The sequence below is a fragment of the Ictidomys tridecemlineatus genome, chromosome 4 (genome assembly GCF_052094955.1).
Source record: "Ictidomys tridecemlineatus isolate mIctTri1 chromosome 4, mIctTri1.hap1, whole genome shotgun sequence".
NCBI classification, from domain to species: domain Eukaryota; kingdom Metazoa; phylum Chordata; class Mammalia; order Rodentia; family Sciuridae; genus Ictidomys; species Ictidomys tridecemlineatus.
Window position 1 is genome coordinate 112,215,919 of NC_135480.1, and position 26,681 is coordinate 112,242,599.

Genomic DNA, 26,681 nt, shown 5'->3' on the forward strand with positions numbered 1-26,681 from the left:
AAATCTAAGAGTGAGAAATGGTGAGTTTTAGGGCAGGGGTAGCAAGAGCACACTGAGGGACACACCTCAATGCCTGTCTTTGCCTGTCATCCCTGAAATTCTCACCTCAACATTGTCACTCAAACTGCTTATTGGGAGCCTATATGAAGCACAATGATATAAGCTTATGACTGACCCTGGGGAGGTTCCCTTTCCTCTCCTTCCTCTAAGTGCTTTTCTTGTTATTTCACACTATCATGCTTACAGTAACCCTTTGAAGTAGGTATTATTGTTATCACAGTGGGGATAAAATGTTTAGAAAGGCTAAGAACTTGTTCGAGATAATGTGGTCAGTAAATGGGAAAGCTGGGGTCTGCACTAAGTCCTCTTGTCTTCAGAGCCCCTGACCATCACACTGTGCCTTCATCTCTGTTCCTTTCTTGCCTGCATTTTTTTACCCTTCATGTTTTCATTAGGAATTTTCCTCCGAGGTCACCATAGGTTCAAGTTGCACCTGGCCATACCAGTGATGTAGAAACTGAGCCACGGGGATGACTGTGGTCTCTGAGCTCTACTTGCAGTTCAGAAGGCACCATTGTGACCATGGAGACAAGCCTCTGACTTGCAGTGAGGGTTCTCAGGCTCCTTGGATGCCATGTGCAAAGGTGGATGCAGGTGGCCTGAATCCTCCAAGGAAACAGCTCAAAGACATGGTACCTTCTCTGTGTTATGGACTCACCTGCTCTCCTGGTCCCTGCTACTCAGGTGAGCTTTCCTTCAGGATCAATGACCCCAGGTGCAAAGTCTGTGGGTATCCCCAAGAAAGGGAGAGGTGCAGAAAGGAGCACTGCACTAACTGGAAGACAGAAGCCCTGGGGTACCGCTCCTGCTTCCCTCACATAGTTTTGTGAGCTGGGCAACTCATATGGTCTCTGAGCCTCAGTTTCCCTTCCTGAAAATGGGAATAGCATTTCCCTAACTCCCTAGAAAATTAGATTCTGTCTCCAAACTTTCCCTCATGCCAGAGTTGTACTCCTAATATACACATATAATCATGTTATCACTCCCTCAAGGACTCCAGTGGTTGACTGACTGAGCCATGACTCAAACTCATATCTGCCTGACCCCAAATGTCTGTTGACCCATCCTATAATTCCCTCTAGAGCTCCACTGACTCTAATTCCCTCCCATGATGTGGTCACACCAATCTGCACATCATTTCTCAGAACTCCATGCATATTTATACCCTGTGGTTCTGTTAGTCTGGGACATCTGGCCACCTGGTTATTCACCCCGCTACCCTTACCTTTCCCTATTTCAAATCTTATCCATTCTGAAAGCTCAGATCAGGTGCCACCTCCTTCAGACACCTTTCCTTACCTCTGCCTCACTCAGCAATGTTTTCAAATTTCATTTTTAGCATTTATTCACTAATTTTATTAATTTTAATGTACTTATGCATGAAATTTTATATACAATGGGAGGCCTCATGACCCCCAAATCCCCAAGCGTTCGTAGACCCTAATCAAAAGGTGTTTATTCAGAATTCCCTGGTAATTGACTCACCTTCACTGTAGCCCCCCTAGACTATGTACTGGAGTGGGGATGTCTATCTTGAGGACACCTGTTCTGACTTTCTAACCAACCAGAATTCTGGAAGTTTTGATTCTTGAAGAGCTGTTAGTCCCAGGAAGATTGACTTGCTGTGCGAACTCTGGCCCCAAGGGCCTGCTCGTTACTGGGCTGGGCAGGGAGAGTGGACACTGCAGGGACCCCACAAAGGGAGCAGGCTGTAATGAATGCAAGGCATGTCCACGATCTCTCAAGATCAAGCAAGTAGGTCCAGGCCTCCAGAGTAAGATTCTAGCAGTTACTATGAAAGCAACAATGAAGGAAAAAGGGGGGGATGGATCCCACCGAAGTAGATGTTCTCAGCAACTATCCTCATACGATGATCTGCAGATTAGAGGGTTAAGTGAAAAAAAAAAATAAAAAGGCAAGACAGTGCTTCTGGACCTTTCCCATTGTGCAGAATGAAATGTAAATTCATATGTATTGCTTATATTTTTTTCAAAAAAAGACCACCTCAAGATCTATTGCACCATACAGTGACTACAGCAAGGAATTATGTGTTGTTTAAATAGCTAAAAGAGAATTTTAAGTGTTCTCACCACCAAAAAATTATTAATATTGGAGGTGATGGACATGCAATTTAGACTAATTAGATAATTCCTCAGTACATACATGTATCACAACATTACATTGTACCCTGCAAATATATACAATTATTATTTATCAATTACAAATTAAAACTTTAAAAAATGAACAGTAGTAGGCTACATCTAGTAAGAATGATTAGCTTTACATTAGGAGAAGAGAAATGAGCATAGGGCAGAACAGAAGTGAGATTTCTAAACTCTCTTCTATCACTTTGAAATCCTGGAGAGTTTTTTCATAATTTTATAAGAAAATAGTTAAATCACAAAAGGAAAACAATAAGCAATCCAGCAATTAGAAAGAAACTAAAGCAAATGAACCTGAATCCGTGTCAAGCTGCTACATACTGACACTGAGAGAATAACTACGAGGGACTTCAAAACAGTTTTGAAGTCACTAGCAGGATAAACTGTTTTAAAGCTTAAATAATTTTAAAACTATAACTAATAATAGATTTATTGTTAGCAGTAGGGCCCATATAATTTTTTAAACTATAAGCATATTACATAAGGCAAAGGAGTGACTTTCTCCACAATCAACAATCCTGCAATTTAGCTCTGGTCCTCCAGGCTGGTTAAGGCCCAGGATCCTTCCTTCCAGTGAGCACGATCCCTACTCCCTCATCGTGGTATCCACGGTGTGTGACTCACAGGGAGCTCTATACCAACATCTGTTGGTTTAAATGAAGTCCAAGGACCATGATCTTACTCCAGTGCCCCCAGTTCTTGCCCCATCCCATCTCAGATGGGCCTCTGGGTGCTCTCACCTGTTCCTCAGGCCTCCTCTGACCTCTGGTAGAGCCCTGCCCCATGGGTCTGCCCTGTGGGCCAGTGCCTTCCCTGCATCCCCCTGGGGTTCAACACTGTGGCTCCTGCCCTGTGTGGCCTCTTCATTTGCCCTTTATTTTCTACCAAGAACAGGTACATCTATCATTTTACTCATTTTCCTCAACTATATTTTAAAATTCCATTTTATAAAAAAGGAAACTGAGATTCAATGAAGTTAAGACCCCTATCAAAGCCCCTCAGCTAGAAAATGTTGTAGCTTGATCAAAAGGTCTTTGGACAGATCTAGGTTCAATTCTATAATTATCCATGTACGTTCTCGAAAATTATTTATTCAAAAATGTTTGTTGACTTTGTCACTAAGTGTGCTGGTGCTAGGAATATAGAATTGAATAGAAAACCCAGACCCTGTTCTCCAAGGATAGTTGAGGCTCCGTTTCTCCATTTATCAGAATAGGAATAATAACTGTCTCCACCTTAGAGAGTGAAATAGTGATATGTGTGTGTGTGTGTATGTATATATATATATATATGTATAAAAATGTCTGTAAATATATGTGTGTAAATTATATATAACTGGTACATATAGTGTGTGTGTGTATGTATATATATATATATGCTACTGACATATATATAGTGTATATAATATATAGAGAATATTGTACTATATATATACATATGTGTGTGTGTGTGTGTGTGTGTGTACAGTATTGAGAGGATAGTTTGTACCAACAGGATAGGCAAATCTTCAGGATGCCCATGATACTTCTGGAGACACACTGGACAGGTTACCTAAAATCCCTGGAAAAACACCACCTTCTCCTAGAACATGTAATTCCATTGGTGCTTATTAAGCCCTGAACAGGGGATCTAACCTGTGCTAAGCAATGATCTAACCTGTGCTTAAGCTAAAGGGTAAGATCATGCACCAACAGTGGGTTTCTAGTAAATATCTGATGGCGTCAGTGAGTCTTCTCAGAGGGCAATTCATTTTAAGGCATAGACAAGTGATTTTAAACATTTGGGCTTTGAAGACAGACCAACATGGATTTGAGTCCCAGCCCTTGACTCTAGACAAGTTCCTCATTTCATCTGACTCATGTGAAAAATAGGTCTAATACTACTAATGACCTTGTAGGATTGTTGTGAAAATTAAATGAGTTAGTGTACATAACATGCTTAAAAGAGAGCCTCAGACATAGTAAAAGCTTGCCAAATACCCTTATACTAAATTTTTCTCGTACCATGGCACAAGTCCACTCGCCTGAATGATCCTTGTGTCTTCTAGAACATTCAAAGCAGTCAGGGATGCGCTGGATGGAAATGCACACCAGCTCCCAGCCCCTTCAGCGGGTGTGCAGATCTCCCTCTCTACAGGGCTCAGCTCCAAGGAGCCCAGCTGGGTGCATCTGGCTAGGGAGATTAAATTATTTTTGAATTCCTAACTGAATGTTCTTTTAATGGAAACTTAATGACAGGCATTGAAATAGATTTCCTCCATAACCCCTCCTCCCACCATGCCCCCCAACATGCCTCTGTGTTGCGCAGTTCCCGATAACCTTTATTCCCTACCCCTGGACTTTTATCTCCCCAATGACAAACAGCCCTTGCTAGACAGAAAGAGGAAATTCCAGTCATTGTTCTCAAACTTCTGGCTTCCAAAATAAAATGTTCTATCTCCCCTGTCAAGCTTTGATTGACACACACTTCCTGTAATGGCAGACAGCAACGGCCCAGGGGCGGGACCAAGCGTTCATTTGCATTTTTTTTCCATCAGAGGCTTCCCTACTGTTCCTAGAGGAGGAAAGATTCTCCATGCAATTCACTGCAGCATCCTGTTGGAGACCTATCTCTGGTTTTATGAAAACTCTCCAAGGAAGATGCCTCCTCAATTGTCCCTACCGTCTACTTGGGAAGCTTTACTTAAGGTCTTGTGTCACACCTTTTAGTGATGGAAACACAGTCATCATATCACTTCTTGATTTGACTGACCACTTAGGATCTTCTCTTTTTTTCTCTTATTAGCAGCAGTCTCTCAGATCGTCACTCTAAATATTGGTCCTTGAGCCAACTTAAGACCAGGAAGGTTAAACTGGATTAGGTGTCTCTTAAGTCAAAAATCCCCAAAGCAACAGAGATAAATTAGGCAATTCAAGGGGAATCGTACCAAGGAAAACTTTCAATATAATAATATATTGTAGAATGTACCCTTTCTTAATGTAAATGAATATAGAATTGCTTTTGAAATGGAGAAGTCAGCAAATATAATAATATGGCACACCTGTAACAATAGGAATATTGATGTGGTCAGGTTCTACTGGGAAAAATGTCACTACGTTGGAATAAAACTGCTACCTTTAGCAGAGGCATTAACTTGTAAGAATTTGGTTTTCTGGTGATATCTGCTTCCCATTTATTTTCTTTATTCACTGAGCCACCCCTCCCCGCCCCACACACATGTTCTTCTTAACTCCCTCTCCAAATGCCCAATTGGTTTATTTTCTCTTCTCTTTCTTTCCCTCTCCTCTCCTGTCCTCCTCCCCCACCACCCTCCTCCTCCTCTTTCCTCCTTTTCTCTTTCCTCCTCCTCCTCTTTCTTCTTCCTTCTCTTTCCTCCTCCTCCTCCTCCTCCTCTTCTTCTTCTTCCTCTTCTCTCCTCTCCCTCTCCCTCCCCTCTCCCTCTCTCTCTCCTTGCTAAGAGTCCTGCTAAATTGTTGAGGCTGGCCTCAAACTTGTGATTCTTCTGCCTCAGCTTACCACAGTTTCCTATGCTTTTGGGGGGTTCCAACTTCCCCTAGAACTATGTAAAGTTATGTGTCCACATCCCATTTCCTAAGGGTTTTATTGGATGTATTTTAATGGTTGTTAGATGTTCAATGAAAATTTGTATCAAAAAGAGGTCTCCAATTGCAGGGTGTCTTAATCCTAAAAAAGTAATTTGGGGAAGTAGACAAACCCAGAAACAAAAGCCAATCACAAAGATTCCTGTTGGATTCTTTAAGCTCTCTTAACAACCAAAGGGAATGGATTGCTTCTGAGCATTCACTTCCAGCTGTCCCCAAGCATGTTACCAACCAGCAGGACAGACCAGAGGAACATGTTCTGTTGTGAATGACTGAATCAATACATTACCCTTCCATTCTATAAAGAGCCAAAGAGCCACAGAGTCACAAAACCTCATGTCAATGGGCCAGCAGAGAATTGCAGCTTCTTCAAGTTTGGGATATCTGATTTCTGTTATCTTTCTCAGCAAATTAAATTATGATATTAAAGTATTCACAGGCACAGAGTTATCTCCTGTGAGCCAGTTGTGTCCATGGCCATGGCCACAGAGAAGGTGCACAACCCAAGGCCATCAGAATTCCCTCTGGTCTGGGTCAGAAGGACTAAAGTGTGTGTCTATAGATTTGTACAATCTCAACCCCAGGCCTGGAAAAATAAAGCCGTCGCTACTGACAACTGCTGGCAGCTGCCCCTATATGTGCCAAGACTCACACTGGAGAGATTTGATGGAGCTGTACCGGAAGGGGTGTGTCTACAGCCAAACTCATTTACTCCTGGGGAGTCAAGACAACAAATGTATACTATTTGCCTTCCTCCTTCCAGTCCCACCCCTTCCAGGAGAAAGTCCATCCCTGGCAAGAGTATTATCGCCAGTTTTCCCATCGTAGTTAATACATATTAATGGACACTTTTGGACAGTGCATGAGCAGTTTCAGAAATTTAATATTTAATCAATGCACTGAAAACATTTTGATTCCTAAGCAGCTTCAAGTTCCATTTTTTTCCAGGATACATTCAAAATAATGCATGTGGAAAACTGAACAAGACATTCATATTAAAACCTTTCCCTAAAGGTCAATGTCAAACATTCTGTTTAGCAAGAAAATGTTCACTGAGATTCTTGAGTATAGATTTAGCCTCTGTCTAAATGTACTGCATGATATCATTTGGGCCAAAGTTCGGTGGGGGCCTCAGCATCTGGATAGGCCATAAGGCAATGCAAGTTTGGGCCCTGCAGAGTCCTTGGACTGTGCCTTCCTCGCCTCTCCTGAAATAAGTGTGACCAAGATTCAGATAAAATCTCCAACAACCAGAGTTCAAGAAGGTTAGAGCCTCAAATCATTCATTGTGTAGCAGTCTCTTCTTATTGTCATTGATTGGTTATTTCATCTCCCCCAGACTCCAAAGACAATTTCTTCCAGTGACAAAAGTCCATGTTAAAATGAAAGTGACATTTTTCTTCTTAGTAAAATCAAAATGAAAATATAGTTGCTCCCTGATCCTATCTAAAGCTCCTAACTTCTTCAAAGAAACTTTAAAAAGTATCTCTTTTGATCTGTCCTTAAGACTTTTGATGATTTAGCCTGTTCCCATCAACATTGTATAACCTCAAATAATCATATTCAAGATTCCAAATGAGCTCCTATCTGGCTTCCATATGCCAGATTAATATAAATGCACCATGTGTGCTAATACAATAACCTTGTAGAGCTTTGTGATTTGTAGGATCACAGTTATGAGGCTCAAGGGTCCTTGTGCTGGTAGACTTTGAAGGGTCTTTCATACCCCTAAACTGTTGATTACTTTGTAATACTTATAGTCACTAGATATCTAGAAGACTTTGCTTTACTCCCATTAAAAAGCCACTGCTACATTTTGGTGTCATCTGTCTCATCGACTTCTGACAATATGAAGTTGGGGTTGTCATAGCCTTTCTTCATCCTGGTTCTAGCATCTCTCTCATTGTAAAGGCACATGGCACAGTGAGGGGTCTCCACTTCCACCGTCTTGCTAAAGTTATGGAAGTCCACTCGGTATTTCCCTTCCTTGGTCTTGGATACTATGGGAACAAAACGGTAGCCCCAGAGCACCTCCTCTGGGACATAGGATGTCCGGACTTGGCAGGTGGCACTGGTTGATTCCACTGTACCATCTAAAAATACCACTAATTCAAAATCCTGCTGGGGAAGAGTTTCTGCTGCCATGTGGAAGAAAGGGCTGTTGTGATCAATGACGTGGTAAATTGTCAATGGGGAGATGAAGAATAAATTTTCATTGCCAGCATCGACTACAAAGTTGATATTGATCTGATCCAAAATAATGGTCTCCCCTTCAGGAGTGACTGTGGTCTTCAGAAGCTTGCCATATATGTGACTTCCAATAAGGAGGCTCTTTCTAAGATTAGCCACTCGGATTAAGAGGCAAAGCTTCCCACCTCGCTTGCTGATCACTGCATTCTTGCTGAAGGTAATGGTCTTGGCACGCTTTTTGGGTCTGGAGATCTTGGCTAAGATGGCACCACACATGAAAGAGTTGATGATAACTCCAAGAATAGATTGGAAGATAAGCAGAAAAATGGCAGTGGCACATTGTTCTGTCACACACCTGAATCCATATCCAATGGTCACTTGAGTTTCCAGAGAAAACAGAAAAGCTGAGGTCATGCCATTAATGTTCTCCACACAGGGGGTGTGATTGTCAGAAGGATGGAACTCTGGGAGGTCTTTGTGAACGTAAGCTACCACATACCACAGGAGACCAAAGAGGAACCAACTCCCCAAGAAGGCTGTGATGAAAACAGTCATTTTGTATCTCCACTTGAGGTCAAGCACAGTTGTCCAGATGTCCACAAAGAATATAAACCTCGACTGCACATCCACATTGCCAAACTCTATGTTGCACCTTCCATCCTTGGAAACTAGCCTTGACCTCTGCCGAGAATGTGCAAAAAAATGAGTGACAAACCATTTCCGAAGATGTTTGAACATCCTCTCTGTCAAAAATTTGATCTGAAAACACAACAGAGGGAAACAAAAATAAGATTACGTCTGAAGCAGCAGTGACTGACTGACTCACATAAAGACAAGTGCATGAAAAGGTCATTCCGAAAGGTCTGGTTTACTGATCATTTGAGCAAGCTGGATACAAGTTTATTCTGGATACTGCAATACTGTTTCCACTAGAAAATTTTCATAGGGAGACCATATTACTTAAATATAAAATTAATTATGGGCCAATAGAAAGGAAGGGATCCTATGTTTAAGTATTTCTGGACCTCAGTAAGTCACACACTTTAAAAATGTTTGGTCATGATTGGTTGTAATGACCAATTATGACCTGTACTTTTAGTTATTTGGTATAATTCTTCATATTACCTCCCTCTTTTCTTTAATTTAGCCTTCTGCTAAGCTATAATTTCTATGAAGTTATAAGCTTGAAGCAGTATTTATATTTTTGTGATACACAAAGAAAAAAAGAAATGCTCATCAATATGCTGCCTGCATTGTCTTGAACACTACTTGTCCTGGGACTCATACATCAAGAGAAATCCTGATCCAATTCTGCTCTCTCATTTGTCAAATAAATGAGGAAACTGAGATTCAGAACATTTAAATGACTTATCCAAAGTCATATAGCTAACCAGTGGCAGGATAGGACAAGGTCATGAGGAAACGTGTACCACAGTGTGTCTCAGTTATAAAATTTTCTATACTGAGCTTATATTACCTTAAAATTCTTTAAGCCAAGTACAGTGTGGGTCAAATTTTTTTTGAATGATCAGTACAATTTAGAATAGAGCTCAGAGCCCACCAGATGATCTCAATCCTGTTCCTTCTCTCTCTCTCCATGGTTTACCAAGACATCCAGAAGGAATAATAGGAGGGCAGCTATCAATATCTCACATTTCCTTCCCTGTCGCAGATTTGCAGAACCAGTGAACACTGATTTAAATAATACTCCATAAAGGTAGAACCCATGTTTAATTCATTCCTAGAGCTCAGCTGCTACCACAGTCTATGAGCACTTGTTATTTATTCCATCAAAGTAAATGGAATAATTTAGTGAATGCATTAAGCTTTCCAAAATACTATCTGCTCCAATGGTTTCTTTTTGATAACATGTTTATGTGACTTCCATTTTGCAGTAAAATGGTGAAGGAACTTGTCCCCAAACAGTCAACAATGGTGAAAATCAGAGGTCACAAGCAATAGACTACCTCTTCCCCTACACCAAAGAAAATCAAGGTGTGCCTACTGTGGTTAGCAATGTCTTCATGGTATTTTTCAATAAATGCAAATATGTTTTTAAAATAGATCTCAAAATCCCCCTTCAAAAGTGTATTTATTCATAAAACTAGGAAGCGAAACCGACTTAATGATACCTTTTCAACAAAAGTGATATTCCACAGTGTCTTATTCATGGCCCTAGCTCAGGTAAATACACAAGAAGCCAACACCAAGTAGGAGTAGTAAAAAGAAAACCACAGTGTGATTTGAAATGTAAAGGACAGGTTCTAAAGATATAAACAAGAAAGGGCTACCAAGAAAGCAAACAAACCTTCACACATTCAGAGGGCCCCCGGCCCAACCCTTCCTGACCTCAAGTCCCCAAAGAGGATTAGGGGATGGTCCCAGGTGAGGCACTTAGCTGGTCACTCTCCTTGCTTTGCACAGGCATCTTTTAACCTGACCTGCCCCCTCTGGGGACTGACTCCCTCTCCCAGGTGCATGGAAGCTCATTCTGTTTACAAAGCTCTTTATAGAGCAGATCTCACCTTAAATAATTCTAAAAGTAACATTTGTCAATGGAATCCACATTCTCTTTGTCATTCCTTATCACTTCAGAGCTGACCCCTAAAACACTAGCTTCTGAGTTTTTCTTCCCCCCACACCCTTCTCCATCAACTTCCATGAGATTCATTTCACTTTCAAGGGTTAAGAATATTTCTGTAAAGTAAAGTACCTTCTGATTCACCTCTTTCATAAGTTTGGGTTTCCATGACTCTATTAATAATAAAACATCATTTGCCTGGACTTATAAAGAAGTGAAACAAAAGCGACCAACCTGTAAAGCTTTCCCCAGACGATCTGCACTTACCAGCATGCTAAACAAATTCCGACCCGAAGCATCCATGGCTGCTCCAGGCAAGGAAGTGGTGGTGTTGGGAACTGGTCTCTGTGCAAGTTGACTTCTTTTAGACCCAGCCTAATTTATCTTAGGTTTTAGCCCGGAGTCTGAGGCTAATTAGCTTCAAAACATTTGGTTCAATAGTAGAGTTGTGTGCTTTAAATCAAGGCAGGTGATTGTTCACAGACCAAGCCCTGAGCTGGGTATATATATTTTTTCAAACTCACATGGTTTGAAATACCGTCATGCTAAGACATGACAAACCACCAGTTAAGGTCCCTGGGCAGCAGGCGTGGACTGCCCACCTCTCCTTTGCCATGCTCCATTGCTCTCCTGCCGTTTTCCCAAGTCGTGCCAAGTAAATTCTGGCCCAAAACAATTAACTGTCATCATTCTTCTAGCCTATTTAGTCTCTGAAACGTGCTGAGATACTGAATTTTTCCAAGAATTCAAAAAGATACAAGTGAATATACAGACATAAACAGGGACATATTCACAAGATGAAAGTAAGATCACACCAGGAAGAAACAAGATACCGTGTTAATCTCTCTATACAAGAGCCACTGTTATGTAAGAAACTGAGATTTAAAAGTAATCTTTATTGTTGGGTTTATTCGGAAAAACTGGCATTTACCAAAGGTGCTTTTTATATGTACTGGATTAGCAATGCTGTTGGTTTATTTGTTCAAAGAGTGAAAAGAATTGTACTAAATGCAAGGACACAGGATAAATTCATCCACTAACCAAACCCGTCATTCACTCAGCAGACCTATTATTGCACATATCCTACTCTGCCTAAACAATGGCATTTAATCCAACCACAGACCGAGCCAATGTGTATTTTATGAACTACGAGGGTATCTGGATTATATGACATGCCAGTTTTTAGGTTCCTTTCTATTGAAATCAGTAAATCTAAATAGCAAGCAAAGGGTTGCACATTAGCTAATATTTATCAAGGTATTCTTGGTAGCCTACAAAAACAAGTGGATTACACTATTCCTGCATTTTCTCTAATGCTCCAGCATTCTTGTTGTGTAAATAGTTCATGCTCAGAAAACAGACTTTATGTACACTTCTCAAACATTGATTGTGTGCTTATTCTGTAGGGTTTCAATGACAGAACTCTTCCTGTTCTCAAGGAACTCACAAATGGGGAAGTGAGCTTAGTGCATCAGCAATCACAACGCAATGTGGTTTGTATAATACCAAAAGGCATAACTTCTCTACAAGATCCCTCTTAACTGCAAATCCGGCCTCTGAGAAAACATTTCAACTGGCAGCAAACTGACTGTACTTATGTATGCATACATTTATCCATTGTTGTTCAATAATGATATTTTGATGTGACTATGTGTGCCAGCCATTGTGCTAGTCATTACAAAGGCAGTCGACCAGACACAATCCTTGTCTTTACACAGCTCCCTGGTGAGTAGGGGGTGGGAATGCAGATAAGCCCATAAACACGCAAATGCAGAGTGATGTCGCCATGATATGTAATAGTGGGAGCACTCCGAAGACCACCAGTTTTGAGAGGCAGAGCAATGACACCAAGACCAAGGCCTAAAGATGTGTCAGAAGTCACACATAGCACAACTCCATAAATATCTATTGAACGCTGATGAATACATTAATCAATGTACAAAATGAGGAGTTTGCTGTCACTCAGATTGCTTGGAAGCCAAAGGGCTCCCTCTCTAATACAGATATTCTAGGAGAGGCATTCCCATGCGTGGCAGTAGTCACTCTGAATTTAACTGTGTATCTGACCCAGGCAGGAGTGACAGGAGAAAACAAGCACAAAGAAGCTGAAAGAAGTTCCAGGAAAACATGCCATTAGAGTGCCAGGGGCGTTGTGAGACATTGGGCTGGTAAGGGTCTAGTCACTCAGCGCTCCAGAGCCATTTGTTATATTTTTGTTGCAGATGTACAGGAGACACTGGTGTAAGGAACACCCATCTAGCTGTGCTCTAGGGACACTTCAAAATTCTAAATAAGCCTGAAGCATCCTGTTTCAGACCTTTCAAATTCTTGAAAACTAACATATCTTTCTCCTGAATCTCCTTGTCTCCATAAAAACACATGCTTCGTAAAAATACATGCTTCACTTGCAGGCAACATTCACTTCAACCAAACCCTCTTTATTTTAAGTGAGGTACCAATAGTTGATGCTCATGGCTAAAATGTGAAGAACCTAGGGCTGGCTCTTGTTGCTGTTGCTGTTTTGCAGGCATCTCCCTGGGAACAAGCCCTTGTGAATTGGGGATTTCTTATAGCACTTCTTACACTGCTACCTTTCCACTCCCAGCATGCTTAGCAGCCACTGTATCAGAGAGGGGGTGGGAAACCCAGGCGCTACTTTTATTACCTCTGACTTAGAATTACAAAGGCTATTATTTTTCTATAAAAATGAAAAAAAAAAGGACTATGTCTGCCTTTTAGCTAAACCTCTCACAGCTCATACACAACCTTAGTTAACTTCAGGACATTTCTGAGGGTCAAAATTTTATGTTAGAGGTAGGAAATATGAGCTATGTGGCCTGAAAGCAGATGTCAAATGATTTTGTGTAGTCCCTTGGCAACCATGGTGCAAAAGTAATTCAAGTTTCTGTGAAATTTTACTACTTTGTTTCAGGCCAAGAGTCAATTGAATCAACAAATATTTTCTGAGGACCTTCCATAGCAATGCATTCAATGGGATTACTGGGTACAATCTCTGCCTTCTTAACCAGTATTTATTGAACGTCTACTATGTACCAGGTGCTGTGCTTGGAGATGAAGAAGGTAATAAGAATTCCTGCTCTCACGTTGCTCCCAGAAAAGTAGTTTACTAATTGCAACACAGCAGGTTTGCTGAAAGCACTGACACCAGGGTGTTAAGGCAGCCACCAAAAAGAGGACCCAATGGCTGAGTGTAGAGCTTGTCCTCTTCAACAGTAGAAGACTTCCAGTTTTCTATGAAAACCATCTCGAACTTTTGGATCACAGTCACCCAGCTAGATTTGCAAATATTCGGAGCATCAAGGAGCATCAAGTCATCCAGCTCCCTGGACTGTCCCTATCACATCCAGAGTCTATAGTAGACAGAGGATGGCATTTTCTTTTTGATTGGAATGTCAGAGAAGTTATCTCTACTCTCTTTCTCAGGCAATTCACTTGGGGTCACCGAGGCTCTTTTTAGATAGACTTTGGCATGGCTGGTAGAAACAATCTTCCCTGGCCTCCTATGTATAGAAAGAGGTACCTGGGCTCCTAGCCTCTTCCACGCTGGATTGGAGAACACACTGGGGGAATCCTCCACCTTTCCTTGGGGTAGGTGCCAGGACACCTCTCTGCTGTGAAGTCAGTGTATCTGGGGTCTAAATGCAGTGTGGGCCTTCCCTATCCCCTCCCTCCTTGTAAAGAGGAGGAGCTGGCAACAAGAGCTAGGGAATAGCAAGGTCTGATGGTATTGGCGCTCTTGTAGGCACTCTGTGTCCTGTAGATATCTCCAGGGCCAGCTGGTCTCAGTGGCATGATCTGGAAAACTTGGTATATTATGCATGGGGCATCATGAGAAAAGAGGAGACCTGGGCCAGGACTGTTCCCAGCACAGATAACAACCAGAGGTAGCATGGCAGAGTGGAAGGAGCTCCAGGTTAGGTAAGCAGGGATATGGACTTGAACCCTATCTCTGCTATTTAATGGCCAGGTGACCTGAGAAAGCCACTTATCCTTTCTCAGCCTCAGTTTCCTCACCTGTGAAATGGCTCTAATAATAGACTTGCAAAAGTCACAGTGTGATTTAAATGCAAAGTTCCTGGAACATTACAATATGCAATAAACAATGGCAATTGTTATTACTGGTTCACAAATTTAAACTAGTACAGAAGTTTAACCAGTTGTCACTAACTCCACAGCCACCTTGGGTTGATCACGCAGAGTGAAATGGGCTGTATGGGAGACCAGAGCAAAAAGGAAAAAAGGCTTTCAAGAGAGGGCAACTAAGGTTCTGACCACACAATATGTCTGTGAATTGGGCCGGTCCACTTCCCAGTATGGAACAGAAGACCTAGGAATTGCACACATGTTTTAATACAGGATTTGTCTACAATCCAGGTGGAAGCCTTATCTTGGAAAGGTAGGACTGAGACAGAGGGAGAGAATATCCTTGGCAAAGCTAAACAGAGGCATGGTACCCAGGGACGATGCCGTTCCTCTTTTGCCATAGGCATTAACTCGGGTTTGACCTGAATCAGTAGCCATTCGTGTGTTCAGAGAAGAAGAGAAGAGAAGACGGCTGCCCCTGCCATCTGGGAGCTGGGCTGACGCTCAGGGCAAGATCTTGCTGTTCTCATAATGAAGACAGACAACTTCACAAACATCAGCATCAGGCAAGACCACTCTGACCATGATGGATCAGGATGAAAACAAGCCCTTTCTGTAATCTTGTTAGAACACAGACAAAAACATGACTGTTGTTCAAACCACAAAACAACCCCAAATCCCCCTGTACTGGCTAGTTTGAGTGATTCATGCATCTTTACCCAGAACGTGCCAATTCTCTTTCCTTCTGGATAATGAGATTTATTAACGTATCTAAAGAATTACCCCCCAGTTCCTGACAGCACTTAATCCAAAGCACTCTGTTGCTTCCTTAGACCTTGCCCAAGTCACCTAAATCACTCCTAAGGATGTTCACGGCACATGTTCTCACTAGCTGCTAAAAGCCCAATTTGCCCAAATACAGGGTGTTTCTGGTGATCACTGACTGTAGGACCTTGGCAATACAAAAGGTCATAAGCGCATAACAAAAGAAGAGGAGTGGCTCAGCACAGTGGCACATGCTAGTCATCCCAGTGGCTTGGGAGGCTGAAGCAGGAGGGTGACAAGTTCAAAGCCAGCCCTTAGCAAGGCCCTAAGCAACTCGTTGAGACCTTGTCTCTAAACAAAATTAAAAAAAAAAAAATCTGGGAATATGGCTCAGTGGTTAAGCACCCTTGGCTTCAATGGTTGGTACCAAAGAAATAAAATAAAAATAAAAAAATAAGAAGTGGGACTAAGAGATAATAAAAGCCAAGTGGTAAGAACCAATCCCTTTGGTTGTTTCCAGAAGTCATACATGCTTATATACACTTAGAATGAAGATGAGATGAATCAAGGAAATAACCCAGCTAAATACAAAAAGTCATTAAAAGAAATTAGAATCTTTAAGTTCAGATTTTAAATTCCATCTAGCTAACTTGTTTACCAGGGTTCTTGTTTAGCCTGAGATAATTAAACTCTCACTACAAAAGCCTGTACCTCTTCATGGGTCCCAGTGGGAAGCACTGGGAGCTGTGATGTTTCTATCCGTCCAGACAGTCTGAGATCTGGCAAAGCTAGACCCAGGGACAGTGTCCCAGAGGACTTACTCATCTTTGGTGACAGTGTGCATTTTATATAGAGTCAGAAAATAATGTTTTGGAAGCTGAACATTTATTCTGTGTGCCTTTCTAATGTCATTTTCTATTGTTTTTCATAATTGCTTCTTTCGAAAATGCTAGCATGACACAACTATGCAAAGAAGGACAGAAAGGGGACACTGTCTTTGCCTCCTTCAGAGTTTTAAAGAGTAGTACAACCATGGGGGCTGAGGAGGGTGGCAGAAAAGTGAGAGAGCCCTAAGGAACAAGAGAAAATTGCACAGTTGAAGGCACTTGGCTCCTCCAAAGATTTTTTAAGAATTATTCTTAAACTTAATAGAGCATGGCATGTTACCAAGGGGAAACTTTGTTTTCTTGGGTGTGAGTGGACCGTGCCAGAGTTACTTACTTTTTCCAGTAAGACAAGGAAAAAGTGGAGGTGCATAACTCAAAACGAATGACTGGAAAGAGCAGGACTGAGAAAAGTCTCCGGGTATCAGTATCCTGTAGCCAGCTCCAGGGGTTGCACAGCTGCATTCTGTGTGAACAGCGACCCCTAGAGCACAATGCAAATAGTGCCCTTCTTTAGTAGTGACATTCTGGGCCCTGAAAGAATAGAGTTGCCCAGGCACAGGTGTGAAATCTCTGACATGCAGTATCATATTCAGATCTCAGAGTAATTCTAAGAGTCTGGAAACTGAGGCTCAGAGAAGATAAGCAACTTGCCCAAGGTCACAAAGCAAAAGGCCAAAAAATCAAAAATTAGAAGAATCTGGATCCACCTGATGGAGAAGTCTTTGCTTTTAGGCCCTATGGCATATTCCACATAGTTGGTAAACAATGTGGAAAGAAGGCATACATTTCTTAGCACCTGCTTGCTATACCTCAGAAGTGATGGCTTTTCATATATTGCTTTGCTTCATGTAAGAGAACACATCAGAGGGAAAGAACTAGCAAGAAATAAAACTCTTATTAGATACTGTGCCTTGAAGGACAAGGAGGACTTGGTTACTGGAGAGGGGATGGGTTTCTAGAGACAAAGAAGAGTATTCAAATGCACCAAAATAGGTGGAGAGAAGAGGTGGGGCAGGCAGAAGGTACAGGGTACGCTGGATTATACCCAACGGTGTGCATTGGAGGAGAAGACCACAGGCCCTGATGTCACTAGAGGGACCTCAGAGTTCCAAAATGGTCATAATATTGATGATGGAATTAAGGGGCAACTGGGGATGTTGCTGAAGATCTTATCCCATGAAGCACTATGCTTCTTATGGAAACTTCTACAGGTAGTCCTTTGAGAAAACTGTAGGCAATAGCCTGAAATTATAGGAAAGGCATCTTCCACTTAGAGACATCTATAAATCTCTACAGGGTATGTTTTTTGGCATCTTTATTCTGATGCCAAAAGTTTATTCTGATGACAACGGTTACTGTGGGAAGATGGAGGCCCTCCAGCCCTGCTGGGTGAGGAGAACCAGGTAGTAGCAGTGAGCCGAGGCCCTTGCCTTCTCGGGCTGCAGCAGCAGGCCCAGCTTTGACAGACAGAGGAACAGAGGCAAGAAGACACATGTCCACAGGTCCAGCCCTGCCTGGTTCTGACTAAGAAGCTGGGCAGTCACTCCACCTCTCTGACCCTGCCTCCCGTGTTATTTCCCCTGCTGAGGTCACCAGGCACTCTCTTCTCCCCACACCCACCTGACTTCTTGACTTCAGCGAAAATGTTATTTCTGAAAAAGAAATTTAAATGTCAGCTTCTCAAAGAGAGAGGAGTTTCCTGACCACCACCCCCATTTCAATCTGCATGTCTCCCGTGTGATATTTAATGGTGCTGTACTTTTCATTTGCAGCATGAACAGTAATAATCTTAACATGACCTTTACTTTTGAGCTGATCTGGGGGCACCAATACCAACTGTGTCCTCCACTGATACCTACCTATTCCAATGCTAGGCAGAGACCACAAGCTCGATAAATATTTGTCAAAGAAATACTCATTGAAATTAAGGAAGATTCAGAGTGGTTATTGATTTTTCAAAAGGGGACATGATGAGGGCAATATCTGTTTAATGCTGCTCTCTTAATGGTGAGATTCAATCTCTGTAAAACCTGGCTAGGGCAGATGATTGGAAGACAGGCTTTGCCTCAGTGGCTTCACCCAATCAAATGCTTACCAGCTTTCTTGTAGCCTGGGATGTCCAAGGGGTTTCTTATTTAGAAGTCAACATGAAATTCAAGTCACTGCCTCTGTCTGAAGAGGAGATGATTTTCAAAGTTTCGTATAGAGTGAACCTTGATAAGGCCAACACGAGCTGCCCTCTTTGGGATTTAAGCTGTTGGGCTTGGAACTTGCCAAGATGTCTTGGTCAGGACCCAGGATGGAGGTGAAGACCCAGTCTGGAAGATCCCTAGTAAAACACAACAAACATGGTTACTGTACAGAGAGAGAGAGGACAGGTCCCTACAGAATCCTGAGTAAAATTTTAATTAGTGTGCACCAGGGAGAAATAGGGCCTTCCACACAGGAAAGGGTCAAAGGGTCAGATCTGTCTCTGGTGGACTTGATTTTAACTCGGGTTCTTAGACCACTCTCTTAGTCTCAATCCAGACCTTCCTGAAGGTCACTACTCTAATGTAAGTTCTAGTTTCTAATGAATTTAGGACTGTAGACTAAATGATCCATAGTCTGCTCATCTTTATTCTCAATACTATAAAAAAGAACGTCGTTACTTTGAATATATAATCTTATATTGAAAAGTGTGTATGTCCCAGAAGATGGTGTATGAACAGAAATTGTGTATAGTAAAGTCATGTTACATACACAATAGGATATTAAGTATTTAAAGGAATCCTATAGCAAATTTTTTGTAAAGTGAAGAATAATTTTTGCAAATCAAATGCTCATCCTCCCCCTTGTTTATTTTGTAAAAGTATGTGTGTTTGGGTGGAGGTTGTTGTTCTGGAAACTGGACCCATCTGTAATGACACTATTCTTAAATTTCACATATTGAGCCACCCACCTCAAATGGCATTGCAGTTTAGTCAAAATTTAAATGTTTATAAAAAGTTGTATTTATGGTGTGTGCGGAGATCCTGTTATTAGTCTGACCCTTCTAGTTCTCTGTGGTTTGAGTTGGTATTACATCAACTCAGTCTTTCCAACCCAGACAGGAATGAATTCCATGTGGACAGGAGGCCTGAACATACGGAATGTCTACAACAAGAAAATACACTTTGCTTTAAAGAAAATATATAGAACTCTCAAGCTTGAGATGCACAAAATGGGGAAAAACCAGCTTGAGTATTGGGACTTAGGACTAGTGTCCATCTCACTGCATTCAGGCAGTGAGAGTGGAACCACTCAGTTTGATAAACATGCAAGGTTGGAGGCATGGAACACCAGTTCTTAGATTCAGAGGGGGATTTTAAGTACCATCTAGTTCCACATTCTAGCTCCTGTTCAAAATTTTTCTGTCATAGCCCCCATCAAGTGACCTACTAGACAGGATGTAAGAAGTAGGTTTGGGGGTTTGAATATGAAGTCAGTCACTTACTAGAGTTAACAGTGATTGCTACATAGTCTTGCAGAGTGTCAATTTCCTCCTCTGAAAAATGCAGACCTTCATATGTATCTTACAGATGGACAGAAAGAGCTTAGACAACAATGGGATATAGGAAGTGATCAAGTTGTTAACACCTTCAGTAATATGACCTCCAGCTCTAGTTTCTCTTTCAAGTTCCAGCCATGCATAGAATGAAAGAATCCAGTCATGTCTTTATCTGTGCTGCGTTTAATTCTGGGCTTTTCTACACCAGTGTCAAGGCTGCACTAGCATCACGCTTCCCGCAAAGGTGACAAGAAGGGCAAGGCTTTAGGATAAAACATAGGGCAGTGGATTTGCTGGAGAGCCAGCCTTCCTGTAGATTCTATTGCAATGCCCCAGGGAGACTTGAGGGTCAATGATTACCGGTTTGGGCTTGAGTTCTGCGGAGCCATCAAAATCACATTAATGGGGCGGCACGTCACCTACCCTTCCATGTCCAAGAACTTTCTGGGAAAACCCTGGGGCCAGAAGGAAGCAGAGCCAGCAGCCTGGGTGACCCTGTTGTTCCATGCCACAGAGTTGTCCTTGAGCACATGCTGGATTCCTCTCATAGGAGCTCTTCTTGCTGGCAGTTGGTGTGGGCTCCGCAGAGCCCACCCTGGGGAGCCCTCTCAGTATGGGGGCCCTGCTACAGAGACTTCCCATCTTGCTCCTCTCAAGGCGACCCCAGCAAGAGACTTGAGCAGCTCTGCACCTATTCTCATGTCTGCCACTGAAATAAAGAGGGTGAGCAGGAAGGGGACATCCCTCCAGAACTCAGAGCCATGCCAGGGCTAGGCAAACGGCCCCCTGCCCCCAGACCCGCCTCCAGAGGGAAAGCAGCAGTGCCTACCACGGGCGGCCAGTGACGCAGGCTCACTCATTCATGCCCTCCTTGCCCAATCATGTGGATAACGACCAGAGAAAGGTGAAGCAAAATGCCCCTTTATTCTCCCTTATTTGCCCTTCTACCACAGTCACAGCAAGTGGAGAGAAGCTTTTCAGTTTCAAAAATGTTATTTCACCTCCCTGAGCTGCAGTTTTTCAAAATGAGATAATGAGTCGGTTATAGTGGTTTTGTTGTTATGGAGACCGAATGAAATATACACATGTCCCCACAAAAGTCACAAATGTTTACAGCGGCATTATTCATTGCCCCAAAGTGGAAACAACCCACATAGCCACCCACTGACAAATCAATAAATGAGGTATAGCCATGCAATGGAATATTATTTGGCCCTATAAAGGAGTGGTACATGGTACACCATGGATGAGCTTTGAAAAAAATATGTGAAATGAAAGAGGCCAGATACTGTCTGATTTCTTTAATATGAGATGTTTAGTCAAATCTATAGAGAAAGAAAGACAGGTGGTTGCCGAGGAGATGGGGAATGACAGCTAATGGGTATTGGATTCTTTTGCAGGTGATGAAAATATCCTAATGTTGATTGTGATGATAGTTGTGTAGCTCTGTGAAAATGCTTAAAAAAGAAAAAAAGCCACTGATGTGCACTCCCAATGTGAATTATACGTATGGGAATTATATCTGGATAAAGCTGGTGAAAAAGAAATACACACGTGAAGTGCCTGTGACATGGCAGCGACTCTACAAACTTCCCTTCCGGTCCTCATTCTGCTTCCCTCAGGCCTTTGTTGGGACCTGGGCTGAACTTGGCACTGCCTTTCCCTTGCACATTTGCTAGGGAAGTGTGATCCTGTAATCCTAGAAGCTACTCCAGCAAAATTCTTTTCTTCCTTATAAGAACCTTCGAGTTCAGAAAGCATATTTCTGCTAACCCTCACTCCTCAACAGAAGCCGTGCCAGCATGTGAGAGATATCTCTTCTCCCAGGATGTGTGAATTCTCCTCCAGGGTGCAGGTGGAGGTCACTTGGACAAGAGAAGGAGAGCCAATGGACTTCCACCCATCGGCCCCCATCAAGGATCCTCTGCGGGAAGGTCTTTACTTCCCACCAGCACAACAGTCCCAAGGCCTCAGGTCTCCGATGGTGGAAGGAAATTCACCTGGCCTTGACCCTAGCCACTGCACCACATTTCAGTCTTCCCTGCGCACATGCTCCCCAGTGCCCTTCACGCTCATCCTCCCTTAGGCTTCTTTGAGAACTCAGTTTAGTACTTTCCCTCCTCTCTTCTTTTCTCAATACATCTTTGATTTCTATTTTCTCCAGGGTTTTTGTTCCTTGCTCATAGCTCTCTGTATTCTGGAGTTAGCGGAATTAATATTCTAATCCCGTTGAAACCGGCATCTCTGGGGACACAGCACTACTCGAGAGAAGTCAGAATCCCATAGGACCACCTAAACCCCCTGCTTGCTCCACATGTCCCTTATCCCAGCCTTTCCCTTTCCACCCCACCCACACTCAGGAAAGATAAGAATGGGGCAGAAAGCATGATTGGCATAGGAGGGGGAGGCAGACCATTCTGCCTTCTTGAATGGACCGCCTGGTAGAAAGCTGGTGTTCGCTCCAAATTTAGGAAGAATGACCACAGGAAAAAAAAAAAAAATTCATTGCAGTGCCAGAGGATAGTCCCTTCTCAGAGTCAGGGCAGGACTCCTGCATGATTCCTGAAAAAGGGCCACTATCAAGAGCAAGCAAGAATGTACCAGACCACCATCCCTCTATTTTCAGTTGTCTACCTAAATAATAATAATAATAATAATAATACACAATGATCTGCTTAATGACACACTATCTGGATCAGACTTAGATTATATTAAGTATCATAAATACATGATGGGTTTGGGGAAAAAACTCAGGGAAATGTAGCCCTATCACATTGTGAGCCTTAATCCCGATAGAAAGATAGAAAGAAAGCCTGTTTACCTGCAGACCACATGCAGGCTCCCCACAGTCTCCAAGTCAGGCTTGAATTCCTGCCTTGTCACTGTCCCTAAGAAGCCTGCCTGAGGTTTTTACAGAGCTAATTTCCTGATATAGTCAATTAAGACTGGAAGATGAGGGTGGCAGGGGGAGAGAAAGTCATCAAGAATTCTCAGAAACAATAAATACCCCAGGTCTTTTAGCAAGTTTTGTCTTTCTTCTTCCTTCCCTTTTTTCTTTTTATCCTGCCCCATCCTTCTTTCCTTCCTTCCTCCTTTATTTTTTGACATGTCTGTCTCACTTTTCTACCCAGACCTAAATTATACACCTTCTAGCCCACACTGCCATTTCCTAATTTAATTTTCTAGTTCCTCCACACTCCCAGTAACAGTACCGTTTTCAGCAATGGTTTTATTTTCAACACTGTTTGAACCCTGACATATTCCCCATTAATAATATTTCCCGAGAAGACAGGATGGAAGAAAGACCTCTGGGAACTGCCAAGAGATCCACAGTGGGGTTTGGCACAGAGTTGGCCCCCTGGCACCTGGTCACTGTGAGCTCCAAGTTGAGATCAGCATAAAGACAGAAGAAATCATTGCAAAAGGCCTGCAAATGGGGCTAGCAAAGCAAAGATGGGGTTCAGTGGGTACCCCAAAATGTAAGGTGGTGTAGACCTTGGTGTAAATGCCACAATTTCTGCTTGTGAACAGGGTAAATGACTTTACTTCCCTGAACCTGAATGTTTTCTTCCATTAAAACACAAATACAAATACCTGGTTGACAATCTTGAGATAGGATTAAGTGTGGGGACGCCAGCAGAGGATACAGCAGAGGGAAAGCTATGATAATGTCAGGTTTCTTCCTTATTTAGCAAGGCTGAGGAGCCCTAATGAGTTCAGGAGTGGGGAGAGTCAAAGATTGAGTTGGCATTTGGGGAACAATTTTAACTCCCAGGTCTGGGTTTGAGCAGGCAGCTGGTCCTTCTGCCAGACCTAAGGACAAATGCCAGAGCTGCGGAGAAAAGGCAGTGAAGGGCGGATAGTCCTGCTTGGACAATATGCCATGTGTTGAGAACTCCTCTCTCCCTGTTGCCCTGTCCCCCTTGGCTTCTGAAAAAGGGTCTTCCTTCAGAACATCTTGGAGGGAGACAACAGTGGGCTCTGGGATACTTTCAAAGGCCCTACACCCAGCATCTATGCATATGTGAAACCCAGAGACTTTGTGTGTGTCTAGGTACTAGGCATAAATTAACAAAGGGGGTAGGAAAGCTGAGGATCAGAGAGGAAAAGATTGCCTATAAAATGGTGAGATTAGATTAGGCTGAGAAGATATCATTGTGCCAGATCAATTGAATTTCCTCTGAGGTTAGCATGACCTGTCTTCCAGACGCAGGGGCAGCCAGAGCTCAGGGCTTGGTGATTGACGCCTGGCACCATGCCTTCTCTAAATACCCTTGGCTGGGTTATGGGCTGCAAGGTGACGTCACCCTCAGGGTGCCAGACATAGTAGAGACAGTGGGAGAAAGCAATGGCAGTCTTCTGATACATACGGGGGTAGTACATCTAGACACAGGTATATTGGGATGAAATTCCTACTCTAAAAGAAATCTTCCTAGTAACCACTTGCTTCTTAGCACTTATATCTATTTTGTCTAATTTAGACCTTCTTCAGCTCTGTAAATAGCACTATCACCCGCTTGAAGTAAAACCATAAAAAACTCCATCTTGATTCTTTTCTTCTTCCTCCATATCCAATTGATAGGCACATCTTGTCTGCTCTTTCTACAAAATATATTCAGGACCAACCTGTCCTTCACTGCCACATTTGTCCAAGCCACTGTAATTTCTTGGTTGGGCTATATAAAGCATCTGCCACCTCTCTCCTCTTCCGGGTATACACCCTACTGTCAGCCTGAGGGATGAATCCTGTAAAACAGATCATGTTGCCGATTTGCTTAAGCCTCTCTCTCTGCTGCTTCTCACTCACATGCCCTCAAGGTCCCAGGGAAGCTGGACTCTGCCATCATCCCTGGCCCCACCCTTTGCCGTCAATCCCCTGATGTGTTCCCACCAACTCTGTTCTGTAAACATCCCATCTGACCCTCCCCTGATTTGTGACACTTGATGTTCCCTCTTCAGGACCACTCTGTCCTGGATCTTCCTAAAGCTCGCTCCTCAGGACTCATGAAACTACCGTGTCACTGGGGATTCAGCTCCCTCATCACTCCTCTGAGAGCTTTATAGCATCCCATCTGAGACAGTGCCCACTCCTCAGGGGCAGCTCAGCTCTGTCCTGGCTGCTTCTCTTTTTTTTTCTCACCATGGCGTGCCACCGTATGCATTGAACTCTTGTTCACGTATCGTCTCTCATGCCTCTACTAGAAATTCCCTCCAGGAAAGCAGTCCATCTAGTTTTCCCCTGAATCCTTGAACCACAGTAGAAACTCTGCAAGTATTTCTTGATTGAATGAGTGAAGGTGCGCGAACATCAGTGGGCGGTGGGCAACACATCAGCTGGCTCCTGTCTGCCCTGTCTCTATACCTAACACCACCACTGGGCCTCAGTGGTCTCTCTAAATAGAGAAGACCAGAGGAGAGAGAAGTTTCTTTTCTCCAGGTCACAGATGAACTCATGTTTTACCTGTTCATACAACTGATGACCAAGCAAACCTCCAGGGATGGTGTGAAAACTACCCACGGTGCATTCATAAATGCCGACAGTGACACGAGGCCAGAGATAGTGCCTGCTCGTGGGCATCAGGTACATCTGTGGGCATTTCCCCTTCACCTTTTAAGCTAGGCTTACATGTGTACAGTGCATGTATATCTCATGCATTTTGAACTCAATATTGTGACTGAAAACACATTAAGAAGTGTGTTTCTGAGCATTTGTTTACATTGCCCAAAAACATCCATTTTAAAAAAAGTTTTGACTCATCTAGGGTCTAAAAGTTTCTAAAGTACAAAAACAGTTTGTTATAGTTTGGATCTGAAATATCCCCAAAGGATCATGTGCTTGGTCTCCAATGAAGCAATCTTCAGAGGTGGGGCTTTGGGAAGGGATTGGATCATGAGGGCTCTTACCCCGTCAGTGGATTAGTTCATTGATGGAGGCATGTCTGAATGGACTATTGAGAGGTGGGGGAACTGTAGGAGGTAGGACCTAGTTGCATGTCCTTGGGGACTGTATCCTGTCTCCAGCCCCACTCCACCCACTTTCCTGCTGCCAGGAAGTGGTAGACTCCTCCACTACACACTCCTGCCACTATGATAATTTGGTCTCACCTCAGTCTCAAGACAATGAGGCCAGTCAACCTTAGACTGAAACCTCTGAAGCCATGAACCAAAATAAATCTTTTCTTTTTCAAGTTTATTCTCTTAGATATTTTGTCACAGCAATAGAGCTGACTAACATACAGCTGTACCCTATATAAAATCTTGGAGAAACTAATGAAAATGTGGGTGAAATAGAGAGCTAATGGCATGTAAGAACCTCCACATGACAAGGCACAGAGAGACTATGGGTAAGTAAAAGCAGCTGGAAATGAAGAGACATAACTATATACTAAGGACCAAGCAGAAGGACACAGAGAAAAACCCTCCTCCTTAAGGAGGGCTGCAACACAGCAGTGAGCCCTGCAGTGAAAGATGGGGGAGAAGAGCCATCTAATGATCAACTGCACTGTGTACTATTAGTACTTAGCCTCTGTTAGAATGACGTGCATCTCTCTGTCTATAGTTAGGATTTGTTGAGTGAGTGAATTGATGAATGAATGGAATATGGAAAGGGAATATACCTTTCAGAGTGGTTTGAAGATGAAAGGAAATCAAAAATATTAAAGTAACTAGATAACCAGGAATGTTCCAAAACGTTCTCTTGAGCCTACTTTAGTCTCAGGATAGTTTTTCTTCTAACCTGTGGGTGGAACAACAGTAACTAACATTTATAGATCTTACTATGTTTCAGGCTGCTTAATGGGT

General features: G+C 42.7%; 1 protein-coding gene across 6 annotated transcripts in view; it reads right to left on the reverse strand.

Annotated features, from left to right (window-relative positions):
• Kcnj1 (potassium inwardly rectifying channel subfamily J member 1) overlaps positions 1-26,681 on the reverse strand; it is an 86,823-nt gene that overhangs the window by 50,604 nt on the left and 9,538 nt on the right. Inside the window, exons 2-4 of one of the 6 annotated variants that reach the window (XM_078047317.1) lie at positions 18,447-18,680; positions 17,972-18,003; positions 6,688-8,773 (exon numbers count right to left, since the gene is read on the reverse strand). In XM_078047317.1, the coding sequence (XP_077903443.1) occupies positions 7,634-8,752 (1,119 nt within the window). In that variant the 5' untranslated portion in view covers positions 8,753-8,773; positions 17,972-18,003; positions 18,447-18,680 and the 3' untranslated portion in view covers positions 6,688-7,633. Of the gene's footprint in view, positions 1-6,687; positions 8,774-10,829; positions 11,375-17,971; positions 18,004-18,446; positions 18,681-26,681 lie in introns of those variants that run through there. The other 5 variants (XM_021730154.3, XM_078047315.1, XM_078047316.1 and 2 more) reach the window with 5 other exon arrangements.